This window comes from Hemiscyllium ocellatum, chromosome 28 (genome assembly GCF_020745735.1).
Source record: "Hemiscyllium ocellatum isolate sHemOce1 chromosome 28, sHemOce1.pat.X.cur, whole genome shotgun sequence".
Lineage (NCBI taxonomy): Eukaryota > Metazoa > Chordata > Chondrichthyes > Orectolobiformes > Hemiscylliidae > Hemiscyllium > Hemiscyllium ocellatum.
The window spans coordinates 150108-163542 of record NC_083428.1 but is presented as its reverse complement, the minus strand read 5'-3'; the positions used below and the strand labels follow the sequence as shown (position 1 = coordinate 163542).

The window sequence follows — 13435 nt, the reverse complement described above, 5'->3', positions numbered from 1 at the left end:
AAAAGAGAGTGCAGATGCCCACACCCAACATACACATGGTCCACGGACTCCACAGCGCCACAGAACAAGCAGTTGGGCTGGGAGTCCATGAACCACCGCAATCTGCGGTTGCAGGAGACTGCTGCATGCAGCACCCTCCACCCCAGATCCCCAAGAGAAAGGGGGAGGACTCCACTGGGAATCCCCACCGCACGGTGGCAAATGGGCACGCCAAGGCGTATCCGGCCGGTGGAGGAGGGAGAAGAGGTGGAAGGTGTACAACAGCAGTCTATACAGGGCCCACTTTGACACATCCCTAAAAGGGACAAAACTAAAATTCCGGAGGCGGCTCAGGTTGTGGGGCACAGGCTCCCATGGGAAGTACAGGACCTTGGGCCCAATGTGAAATTCAGCTCATCCTTGATACCATGTGTCCTCACCTTCTGTGCAGTCTGCCATGAAGGACTTTGTCAAAGACTTTAATCCTTCATTAAAGACACTCACCTGATGAAGGAGCGGTGCTCTGAAAGCTTGTGCTTCCAAGTAAACCCGTTGGACTATAACCTGGTGTTGTGTGATTTTTTACTTCTTTAAATAAAGAAGAGTAATACCCAGATGATCTTGTAATTTATTAGTATTCCAGAGGTAATTGCATCAGAGTTCTGTAAAGTGAAGCAGAATCTCCCAGTTTTTGTATTCAATCCCAGTAAGACATCCAGATGCCTCTGCATCTTATAGCTTTGTAATCCCTCACCATTTAGATAATGTGCTATTTTAAAATTCTTACATAATGGTCTTATGGTCTAACCAGTACTTTATATAATTGCAGTGAGGCTTCCCAACCCTTATACTCCAACCTCCATGAAAAAAGGACCAGCATTCCATTAGCATTCCTGATTACCTGCCACCCCTGTGTGCTAGCTTTCTGTATTTTATGCACAAGTTCCCCAAAGTCCCTTTGTCTTACAGCTTTCTGCAGCTTATCTCAATTTAAATAATATTCTGTTCTTTTGTTCTCCCTTGCAAAATGAAAAACTTCACATTTTCTCATTATACTCCATTTGCCAACATTTTGCTCACTTACTAAACCTGTTGATATCTCTTTGTATCCCCTTCACCACCTGCCTTTTTACCTAATTATGTGTCGTGTGCAAATTTGGCTACAGTACATTCTTTCCCCCATGTCATTAATATATATTGTAAAAATTACAGTCCCAGCACTGATTTCTCTGGAACCCACTGATCATGGATTGCCAACCTTATCCCAACTTGCTGTTTCCTGCCCATTAGCCAATTTTCTATCCATGCTAATGTCCTCCCTCCAACACCATGTTCTATTATCTTATGACTTAACCTTTTGTGAGGTACCTTGTTGAACGCCTTTTGGAAGCCAAAGACAACACATATACTGGTTCCTCTCTATCCATTCTGGTTGAGATTTCCTCAAAAACATTCTAATAACCTAATCAGACATGATTTGCCTATCATGACGCCATGCTGACAGTGCTTGATTACATTGTGATTTTCTATGTGTTATGTTATTACTTCCTTAATAATTGATTCTAACATTTTTCAAATAATAGACGTTAGGTTAATCGGCCAATGGTTACCTGCTTTCTGCCTCCCTCTATTTTTGAATAGGGGAGTCATATTTACGGTTTTCCAATCGTCTGGTACTTCTCCTGAATTCAAGGATTTTTAGAAAATTGCAACCAGTGCATCCGGTATCTCTGCAGCTGCTTGTGTTAGGATCCTTAGATTCAGCGACAATGAAAGAACTTGACAGTGATAGTGTTCTCGAGACATTGCTGGTCTTGTCCATCTCTGTGCTCAGTGTTACTGCTGTTATCCTGAGCCTGAGGCTTCCGGACAGTGGTAATTTTCTTTAAAAAGTACTCACCGTGTTGTAAGTGAATTGCTGACTTTTTTAAGGTGGTGTTTCTGGAGCATTGCTATATGAAATAGCTGCTCAAAGCATTGATGGTGGATTAAGTTCTGCCTGACAATGTGTCCTCAAAACCAAGTATAAAATATGGATAGTGTGAATGAAATTGCTGAAATGTATTATAGAGGGATATCAAACTCATCAGGATTTTAAGGTGAGAGGAGAGAGATTTAAACAAGACATTAGAGGCCCATGTTTTACACAGAGGACAGGTCACGTGTGGAAGTGGTGAATCTGGGCACAATTACAATGTTTAATGACACTTGGATGGATACATGAACAGGAATGGTTTGGAGGGTTATGGGCCTGGAGCAGGCAAGTGAGACTAGTTTAGTTTGGGATTATGTTTGGCATGGACTGGTTGGACCAAAGGGTCTGTTTCTGTGTTGTATGATGCTATGACTCTTATGTTACTTACTTTGCTGTTTTAAACCTGATATTTTACCAAACTATAAAGTTGTGTTTTAACAATGCATTCTGGAAACAATAAAGACAACTTGACCCAGCATCAGAGATATTCTTGAAATCACCAATCTTCCACCGTGTGGAGTGAATGTCCAGGAATGAGCTGGTGTGTCTGTTTTCCCCTTGCACTTGAGGAAAGTAAATTAACCAAATTTTACTTTTACTGTTACTAGAAAGAGGTCTCACTTCAAGAAGATTTCCAAGCAGGCACCAACGATACGCACGAGCAAAAGCTTCTCATCTGGTTTGCAGCTGAATCTCCCACCCAAAGAAAGTCTTCCAGGGTCACCAACTCATAGTCTGTCACCAGGACAAGCAACTCCCTGCCCAAATTCTGGTTCTGAGCTCCATTCAGGTGACAACTAATCATTCCACAAGCTCCTGTACTTGTCTCATGTTGGATTGTGGAGAAAACAGCTTTATAAGGATGTTGCCAGGGTTGGAGGATTTGAGCTATCAGGAGAGGTTGAATAGGCTAGGGCTGTTTTCCCTGGAGCGTTAGAGGCTGAGGGGTGACCTTATAGAGGTTTACAAAATCATGAGGGCCATGGATAGGATAAATAGGCAAAGTCTTTTCCCTGAGGTGGGGGAATCCAGAACTAGAAGGCATAGGTTTAGGGTGAGAGGGGAAAGATATAAAAGAGACCTAAGGGGCAACATTTTCACACAGAGGGTGGTGCATGTGTGGAATGAGCTGCCAGAAGAAGTGATGGAGTCTGGTACAATTGCAACATTTAAGAGGCATTTGGAAGGGTATATGAATAGGTAGGGTTTGGAGAGATATGGGTTGGGTGCTGGCAGGTGGAACTAGATTGGGTTGGATATCTGGTCAGCGTGGACGAGTTGGACTGAAGGGTCTGTTTCTGTGCTGTGCATCTCTATGACTCTATATTTCTTTTACAATTAAATGCATGATCATTTTTTTCGTTTTCTATCCATGAGTTGTAAATAGCTAAAAGTTCTTACTGAGCTAGCTTGACAACTGTTGAGATAGAGTTGCTATTATAACTTTAAGTTTAAAGAGCAGTCATAGAAAGAGCTTTGTGAAGGTCTTTAATGAAAATTTCTCTCTTTCTTTTAGGGACTAATTCACCTCAGAACATTTCCCCTGGATCTAGTGTTCCAAGCTCACCAGCTGGGAATATCAGACCTTGCACCCTTCATGGACTGATTCCCAAATCTAATCACCAGCGTTACAAAACTGGACATCGTAAATCTATCAACACCATTCCACCCTCCCCTCTGGCATGCACACCATCACCAACACCTCAAGTGTCCTCGCCACACCGTTCTCCCTCACCTTTATCGTGCTATTCAAAAAATATCCAGTCATATCCCTGCAGGATGCTGTCACCTCCAACCACTGTTAGAAGTTCAACTCGAACCCGCACTGGGGATTTCCCACAATCACCGTTACTGAAATGTGTGCAATCAGCAGACAAACTGTCAGCTGCACATCTTACAGATAAGAAACAGTGTGGCTCAGTAAAACAAGCAGAAAGATCCACGTGTGAAGGAAGAAATGAAGTTTTACAGAAAGAATGTCAAAGTGTAGCTGAGATGGATGAGAACCAAGGGTTAGGTGGCAGGCAGTGTTCAGGAGAGAATGTATACCATATTCACACAAGAACTCAGAGACCAAGAGAGCAGACAGCAGAACGACATGAGACAGACCGCGATGTAGTCATGATGAAAAAGCTAAATTGGTCAGAACGTCGTGATTCATTTAAGAAACAAGAAGCAGTTCAGGAATTGAGTTTTGATGAAACAGATGTGACATTGGCTGCTGCTGACTGGGAAAGAATGAGGGAAGAGAGAGTCAGTGTAGGGTTAGAGGGAGAAGGGAGTGCAGACATAAACTGTTCTCAGCATAAAGCAGCATGGCTCAGGAAAGGATTCACTGCTGATTCGATGCCTGAAGCAGTTGCAGAATATTCTAGACTTAAAGAGCCTAACAGTTGGAAATCAGGGCCACAAATTGATGTCTGCAAATCAAGTTTGGAAAATCTGAAAAAGGGTGTAGTGGAATGGGAATGTCAGATTCCTGGCTTGTATGAAGATCCTTTTGGAGACTTGTCAACAGATAATACAGAAATCAACAGCTGTGGAAAACAGTGGGCACCGCTTCAGAGGGCAAAGGGAGATAAAGTGCAGCCTGATTTGGGAGGGATAGCCAGATCAACAGGCATGTCGCTCAATTTTGTACATTGCCCCCATCAAACAGATTTGCTGTACAGTCAAGAAAAAGCTCAAAGCTGCTTCAGAACAGATGAAAGTCAAACACAAAGTAAATTAATGTTAAGCGCCTGTGAACCTGAACATCTCAGCAAAAAAGCAGCAAAGTGCAGCAAAGGGCAAGTGGCACATGCTGACACTGAAACTGCACTGACTGCAGACAATAACAACACAATCTCTTCAAACTTTTCAACCAGGAAATCAACAAGAAATCGCAAGAAAGGAAGAGTTAAAAACTGAGCCCGATGGTTCATAGAGCAGAACAAAGGGAAAACCTGAAAGTCAACTTAGACTAAATTGAATCATTGGAAAAGTTGTCAGGATAGTGAGGGACGATTGCTGGAAAATGTTTTTTAAATTTCCTTTTATATTACCAAAATCCTCAAGTTCAGTTATACAACAAATCACATTTACCTGGGAAATCACCCAAAACTACTCTTATAGTGATAAGAGAACCAACATTGGAACAAACCCCGAGACAACCACCAATGTATTTCCAACAGCAAGATGTTTTAAGGTTTTACAGCTGTGTTTGATACACCAGGAACAGGATGACTAAATGTATCCTGAAGCAACGATGCAACATTTTCAGAACTAAATAAAGTCAACCTAATCCTGATAACCGAGAGCTACATTTTTCAACATTAAAACTTTGATAAAGCAATTTGATAATTCCTCTCAATGTGATCACTTAAACCCCATGTTCACTTGTTGGTAAAATGACAGAGAAGTTATTTGAGGTCAATCCTTGGTAATGGGTCTCCTACTAAAACACATCAATAATCAGATAGGTTAGCAGGCAGCAGCTGAACATTTTATAACAGAGTTTTCAATATTTTGAATTTTAGCTAAAAGTTCACTAGTGTTCTGAACTTGTTCGTTGAGAAGTGAGATACTGTACTAATAGTTGACATCAATTGCAACTTAGGAGCTTTACTCTGTCTCTAACCCTGTACTGTACTTTCTCTGGAGGGTTTGATGGGGACAATGTAGAGGAAGCTTTACTTTGTCTCTAACCCCTTACTGAATGTGAATGTTTGAGAAACTAATTAAAGATGCCTTTGCATATTGTACCATTTCTTGGTGTGAATAGATCTGCTAAGCTTGTCATTCATCATTATGCACAATTTTTGGCACAATCAGTTGCCATCTTATAAGGCCTTGATGTAGTGAAGATCAATAAGTGAATTCCATGGGATTCATTCTATCTCTTGTGGAGTGTAACTTGCAGTTTGTACTGTTCAGTGATGCCCCTTACCAATGTACTTTACAAATATGATGCTGAACTTCAGTCCTTGAACATGTTGCCTTGTGGAATGAGTAATTGTCTTGGTTGTGCGTTAGTTACGAGCTGTTGGGGTTCAGATTGCACATCTAGGCTAACTATTGTCAATCTTAATCTTCTCTTAATCATTACAGAAAGACCACACTTTCTGCCCGTGTCATTGACAGCCTATTGTTGTTTTTGTCCCTGTGATGATTCAGATGTTGTGTATCTTGTGGTTAATGAAGAGTTAGATCTCCCAGTAAGCTCACTGAAATTCATGATCAGTTGGAAACCCTATAATGTCTGAGTTGACAGGTTGCAGGTTTCCCCAAAAATATTTTTGTTACAACACCATTAACCACTGAATTTGACAGAGAAAGTAAATTTATACTGCAAACTTTTTTGAAAATGAAATGAAATAATGAATTAAACAAAGGTTGTTGAAAATTCCTTTCTTGTGAGTGTTCAAATTCAATATGCTGAATCTTGAGATACAAAACTGTCAGGAAAGGAAAAGATTTCTTCCAATTCTGATTCTTTAATTTAAACTGTTCCTCATGTTTGACAAGCTGCACTGTGACTCACATTGATTCAGTGAGGAATGAAATACAATTTTAACTAAAGTTGCACTCGATGTTGAGCATTTTCTTATTAGTTTAATATCAACGTTTTTTTAATTTTCCATATGCTGGATTTTGTTTAATTGTCTCTGTAACAGATTTTAATAAAGGATTTTATCTTCTTAACATCTTCTGCCTCTTTTTTAAAAGGATGTAAAGATGTCATGTGACTGGAAGATAATTCAACTATTGCTTTAACTGGGTTTCAATCATCACCCATTTCCTACAAGTGCAGGCTCTTCATCAATATCTTGCTGGATGCACAAAGCAACTTCTTAAACTGAGAGACAAATATAACAAACCATTTGGGAAGCATTGAGTTCCGAACTTGAGATGTCTTTCAGTGTCATCTCTTTTACCATTTCATCTCTTCCATGGACTCTCCTTTGTCTTATCTTTCCCCCAACCTTCCTGTTCCACTTGCTTTGAATTGGTCACCTTTAACATTTCACAGTTTTGAAAAAGGCAATCTGGAACATTTCTCTCTGTTGTGGCTTGATTAACTGAATACTTCCAGCATTTTGTGTTTATATTTGGGTTGAGAAAAGGATTGGGGATTGTTTTTTCTTTATTCTTTCATGGGATGGGCGTCCCTGGCAAAGTCAGCATTTGTTGTATATCCCTAATTGACCTGCAGTACTATTTTGGAGGACAATTAAATCCAACCACATTGCGTGGATCTAAAGTCGCATGTAGACCAGACTGGGAAGGGATGGCAGATTTCTTGAAGGACATTAATGAACCAGAAGGAAATTTGCAAAATGGTTCTTATCATGATGGGCAACATGGTTTTGTGTGGGGGAGATTGTGCCTTACCAACTTAAAGAGTTCTTTGAGAAAGTGACCAAGTTGATAGATGAAGGAAGGGCTGTAGATGTCATATACATGGACTTTAGTAAGGTGTTTGATAAGGTTCCCCATGGTAAACTAATTGAGAAAGTGAAGTCACATGGTGTGCAGGGTGTTCTAGCTGGGTGGATAAAGAACTGGTTGAGCAACAGGAGACAGAGAGTGGTAGTTGAAGAGAGTTTCTCAAAATGGAGAAAGGTGACCAGTGGTGTTCCACAGGGGTCAGTGTTGGGGCCACTGTTGTTTGTAATATACATAAATGATCTGGAAGAGGGCACTGTTGGTATGATCAGCAAGTTTGCAGGTGACATGAAGATTGGTGGAGTAGCAGAAAGCATAAGGGACTGTCAGAGAGTACAGGAGGATGTAGATAGACTGGAGAGTTGGGCAGAGAAGTGGCAGATGGAGTTCAATCCAGGCAAATGTAAGGTGATGCATTTTTGGGAAGTCTAATTCTAAAGCGAATTATACAGTAAATGGAAGATCCTTGGGAAAAGTTGATGAGCAGAGAGATCTGGGAGTTCGGGTCCATTGTACCCTGAAGGTGGCTGCACAGGTGGATAGAGTGGACAAGAAGGTACATAGTATGCTTGCCTTCATTGGACGGGATATTGAGTATAAGAGCTGGCAGGCCATGTTAAAATTGTATGATGTTGGTTTGACGGCATTTACAATTCTGGTCGCCACATTACCAACAGGATGTGGACGCTTTGGAGGTGCAGAGAAGGTTTACGAGGATGTTGCATGGTATGGAGGGTGCTAGCTATGGAGAAAGGTTGAGTAGGTTAGGTTTGATTTCATTATAAAAAAAGAAATTGAGGGCGGACCTGATTGAGGTCTACAAAATCATGAAGGGTGTAGACAGGGTGGATAGAGACAAGCTTTTTCCCAAAGTGAGGAATTCAATAACGAGAGGTCACGCGTTCAAAGTGAGAGGTGAAAAGTTTAAGGGGGATATACGTGGCAAGTACTTCACATAGAGAGTGGTGGGTGTTTGGAACGCGTTACCAGCAGAGGTGGTAGAGGCAGGCATGGTAGATTAATTTAAGATGCATCTGGACAGATGCATGAGTAGGTGGGGAACAGAGGGATACAGATACTTAGGAAATGGGCAACAGTGGATTTGGATTGGCTCAGGCTTGGATGGCCGAAGGGCCTGTTTCGAGGCTGTAAATTTTCTTTGTCCTTTGTTCTAACCAGCAGGCAATATCTCTCTGACTCCCATCGAATCCAGTTTTGTTAGGCTTCCTTGATGCCACACTTGGACGAATGCTGTCTTAATTAGAGGGGCTGTCACTCACCTCATCCCTGGAATTCACCTCTTTTGTCCATATTTGGATCAATCTTGTAGAGAGTAGACTAACGGAGCAGTAATTGGTCAGGTTGAACATTTCCTGCTTTTTGTGTACAGGACATTCCTGGCCAATTTTCCACATTGTCAGGTAGATGCCAATGATGTAACTGTACTGAAACAGCTTGGCTAGGGGAGTGGCAGGTTCTGGAGCACAAGTCTTCAGAACTATTGCTGGAATGTTGTCAGGGCCCATAGCCTTTGCAGTATCTAGAGCCTCCAACTTTTCTTGATATCACATGGAGTGAACTGAATTAGCTGAAGACTGATATCTGTGATCCTGGGAACCACAGGACGAAGCTGAGATCAATCAGCCACTCAGGACCTCTGGTTGAAAATTGCTGCAAATGCTTCAGTCTTGCCTATTGCACTGATGTGCTAGATTTGTATTTGTTTTCGCCTCCTTCAGTGCGTTGTTTAATTTCTACCACTACTCATGACTGGATATGGCAAGACCAAAGAGGCTAGATCTAATCTGTTGGTTTGGGATTGTTTAGCTCTGTCTCTCCCTTGCTGTTTATGCATTGACAAAGCAGTAGTCTTGTTTGGTAGCTTCTCCAGGTTAACACCTTATTTTAGGTGTACTCGGGCTGCTCCCAACATGCCTTCCCATTTTTTATTGAACTAGGGTTGGTCCCCTGGCTTGATGAGAATAAATATTGACAATAAGGTTGCAGATTTAGTTGAACACAATTCTGATGCTGCTGATGGCCCACAGTGACTCATAGTGCTCAGATTTTAGTTGTGAGATCTGTCTGAATTCTGCCCATTCCACCCAGTTATAGTGCTGCACAACATAATGGAAGATATTCTCCATGAGAAGGTAGGACTTTGTCTCCTCAAGGACTGCACAATAGTCATTCATACTAATACTATCAAGAACAGATCTACTTAGAACAAGTAGATTGGTAAGGATGAGGTCAAGTATGTTTTTCCTTCTTGTTGGTTCCCTCACCACCCCCGATGCAAACCTAGTCGAGCAGTTATGACCTTTAGTAACCCAACCAGCTCAATCAGTACTGCTGCTGCTGAGCTACTGACTGTGGTGGAAGTTGAAGCCCCCCACCCATTCTGCACCTTGCCATCCTCAGGGTTTCATGGAGGTGGAAGTCAATGCTGATGACTCTCCCCCCTGACTGTAGACCACTGTGCTGCCACCTCTGCTGGGCCGATCCTGTCAGTGGGACAGGATATACCTGGGGATGGTGATAGTGCTGCCTGCGATATTGTAAGGTATGATTCTGTGAGTATGACTGTATTAGTCTATTACTTGATTAGCCTATGAGAAAGCCCTTCCAATGTTGGCACTAACCCCAGACATTGGTCAAGTGGAGTTGGAAGGATAGGCAGGGCTGAGTTTGCCTTTGTATTTCTAGTGTCTAGGTCAATGCCAGGTGGTTGGAATAGGTTTATACCTTTATTGTAGCAGTGTGTTATGACTAAGTGGCTTTCTCAGTCATTTCAGAGGGCATTTAAGAGTTAACCTTATTGCTCTGGATCTTTATTTTTTCATCCACAGAATATGGATGTCAATGGCCTGGCCAGCATTTGTTACCCATTCAATGTTTCTAGGAACCCATGTTCGATTCTTGCCATGGGGAATGGTAGAATTTGAATTCAATAAATATCTTGAATTAGGGGTCGAATGACAGCCATGAAATCATTATCAATTGTCAGGAAAAAGATCCCATCTGGATAACTAATGTTCTTTAGGGGAAGAAACTGCCATCCTTTGGGAGGGTTTAAACTAACTCCGCCGGGGCATGGGAACCTGGACTGTAGCTTTAGGGTACAGGACCTTGAGTGTAGGGAGGTTATGAATAATGCAGCGATCTCAAAGGAGGGTGCCTGTAAACAGAAGGGTGGATTGAAGTGTGTATACTTCAATGCCAGAAGTATAAGAAATAAGGTAGGTGAACTTGCAGCGTGGGTTGGTACCTGGGATTTCGATGTTGTGGCCATTACAGAGACGTGGGTAGAACAGGGACAAGAATGGCTGTTGCAGGTTCCAGGGTTTAAATGTTTTAGTAGGATCAGACATGGGGGTAAAAAAGGGGGAGGTGTGGCATTACTTGTCAAAGATAGTATTACAGCAGTGGAATGGACGATGGAAGAGGACTTGCCATCTGAGGTAGTTTGGGCTGAGGTTAGAAATAGGAAAGGTGAGGTCACCCTGCTAGGTGTTTTCTACAGGCCTCCTAATAGTCCTAGAGAAGTAGAGGATAATATTGCGAGGATGATTCAGGAAAAGAGTGAAGGTAGCAGGGTGGTTGTTATGGGGGACTTTAACTTCCCAGATATTGACTGGGAGAGCTATAGCTCGAGTTCATTAGATGGGTCGGTGTTTATCCAATGTGTGCAGGAGGGTTTCCTGACACAATATGTAGACAGGCCAATAAGAGGTGAGGCTATACTGGATTTGGTTCTAGGTAATGAACCAGGCCAAGTGTTAGACTTGGAGGTAGGTGAGCACTTCGGGGACAGTGACCACAACTCGGTGACTTTTACTTTAGTGATGGAGAGGGATAAGCGTGCGCCGCAGGGCAAGAGTTATAGCTGGGGGCAGGGAAATTATGATGCAGTGAGGCATGACTTAGGATGTGTGGATTGGAAAAACAGGCTTCAAGAGAAGAACACTAATGAGATGTGGGGATTGTTCAAGGAGCAGCTACTACGTGTCCTCGATAGGTATGTACCAGTCAGGCATGGTGTAAAGGGCCTTGTGAGGCAGCCGTGGTTTAGTAAGGAATTGGAATCCCTTGTGAAAGGGAAGAAGGCGGCATATATAAAGATGAGGCGTGAAGGTTCAGTTGGGGCGATAGAGAGTTATAAGGTAGCCAGGAAGGATCTAAAGAGAGAGCTAAGAGAAGCAAAAAGGGGACATGAAAAGTCTTTAGCTGGTAGGATTAGGGAAAACCCAAAGGCTTTCTATAGGTATGTCAGGAATAAAAGGATGACTAGGGTATGTATCGGTCCAGTCAAGGATAGTAGTGGGAAGTTGTGTGTGGAGGCGGAGGAGATTGGAGAGACACTAAATCAATACTTTTCATCAGTATTCACTCAGGAACAGGACACTGTTGCTGATGTGAATATGGAGTCACAAATGATTAGAATGGATGGCCTGGAAATATGCAGGGAAGAGGTTCTGGGAATATTGGAAAGGATGAAAATAGATAAGTCTCCTGGGCCTGATGGCATTTACCCTAGGATCCTATGGGAAGCTAGGGAGGAGATAGCAGAGCCATTGGCCTGGATTTTTATGTCGTCATTGTCAACGGGAATAGTACCAGAGGACTGGAGGATAGCGAATGTGGTCCCCTTGTTCAAGAAAGGGAGTAGGGATAGCCCTAGTAACTATAGGCCAGTGAGTCTGACTTCAGTGGTGGGCAAAGTCTTAGAGAGAATGGTAAGGGATAAGATTTATGAACATCTGGATAGGAATAACGTGATCAAGGATAGCCAGCATGGTTTTGTGAAGGGCAGGTCGTGCCTCACAAACCTTATTGAGTTCTTTGAGAAGGTGACTAAGGAAGTGGACGAGGGTAAAGCAGTAGATGTTGTGTATATGGATTTTAGTAAGGCGTTCGATAAGGTTCCCCATGGTAGGCTAATGCTAAAACTACGGAGGTATGGCATTGAGGATACATTAGAGGTTTGGATTAGGAATTGGCTGGCTGGAAGGAGACAGAGGGTAGTAGTTGATGGACTATGTTCATCTTGGAGTGCAGTTACTAGCGGTGTACCACAAGGATCTGTTTTGGGACCATTGCTTTTTGTTATCTTTATAAATGATCTAGAGGAAGGGCTTGAAAGCTGGGTAAGCAAGTTTGCGGATGACACAAAAGTCGGTGGAGTTGTGGATAGTGAGGAAGGAAGTGGTAGGTTACAGCGGGATATAGATAAGTTGCAGAGCTGGGCAGAAATGTGGCAAATGGAATTCAATGTAGCTAAGTGTGAAGTCATTCACTTTGGTAGGAGTAACAAGAAGATGGATTACTGGGCTAACGGTAGGCTACTTGGTAGTGTGGATGAGCAGAGGGATCTTGGTGTCCATGTACACAGATCTCTGAAAGTTGCCACCCAGGTAAATAGTGCTGTGAGGAAGGCATATGGTGTACTGGGCTTTATTGGTAGAGGAATTGAATTCCGGAGTCCTGAGGTCATGTTGCAACTGTATAAGACTCTGGTGCGGCCTCATCTGGAGTATTGTGTGCAGTTTTGGTCGCCATACTATAGGAAGGATGTGGAGGCATTGGAACGAGTGCAGAGGAGGTTTACCAGGATGTTGCCTGGAATGGTAGGAAAATCTTATGAGGAAAGGCTGAGGCACTTGGGGCTGTTCTCATTGGAGAAGAGAAGGTTTAGGGGAGATTTGATAGAGGTGTATAAGATGATTAGGGGTTTAGATAGGGTCGACACTGAGAACCTTTTACCGCTAATGGAGTCAGGTGTTACTAGGGGACACAGCTTTAAATTAAGGGGTGGTAGGTACAGGACAGATGTTAGGGGGAGATTCTTTACACAGCGGGTTGTGAGTTCATGGAATGCCCTGCCAGTAGCAGTGGTGAACTCTCCTTCTTTATGGTCATTTAAGCGGGCATTGGATAGGCATTTGGAAGTTATTGGGCTAGTGTAGGTTAGGTAGGATTCGGTCGGCGCAACATCGAGGGCCGAAGGGCCTGTACTGCGCTGTATCTTTCTATGTTCTATGTTCTATGTTATCT

At 42.6% G+C, this 13435-nt stretch overlaps 1 protein-coding gene across 1 annotated transcript in view; it reads left to right on the top strand.

The window, feature by feature from the left end:
• Window positions 1-6601, top strand: part of mast3b (microtubule associated serine/threonine kinase 3b) — a 205244-nt gene extending 198643 nt beyond the window's left edge. The window contains exons 25-26 of the mRNA XM_060846498.1: window positions 2563-2744; window positions 3471-6601. Coding sequence (XP_060702481.1) covers window positions 2563-2744; window positions 3471-4864 — 1576 coding nt within the window. The 3' untranslated portion in view covers window positions 4865-6601. The remainder of the gene's footprint in view (window positions 1-2562; window positions 2745-3470) is intronic.
• Window positions 6602-13435: the final 6834 nt, after the last annotated feature.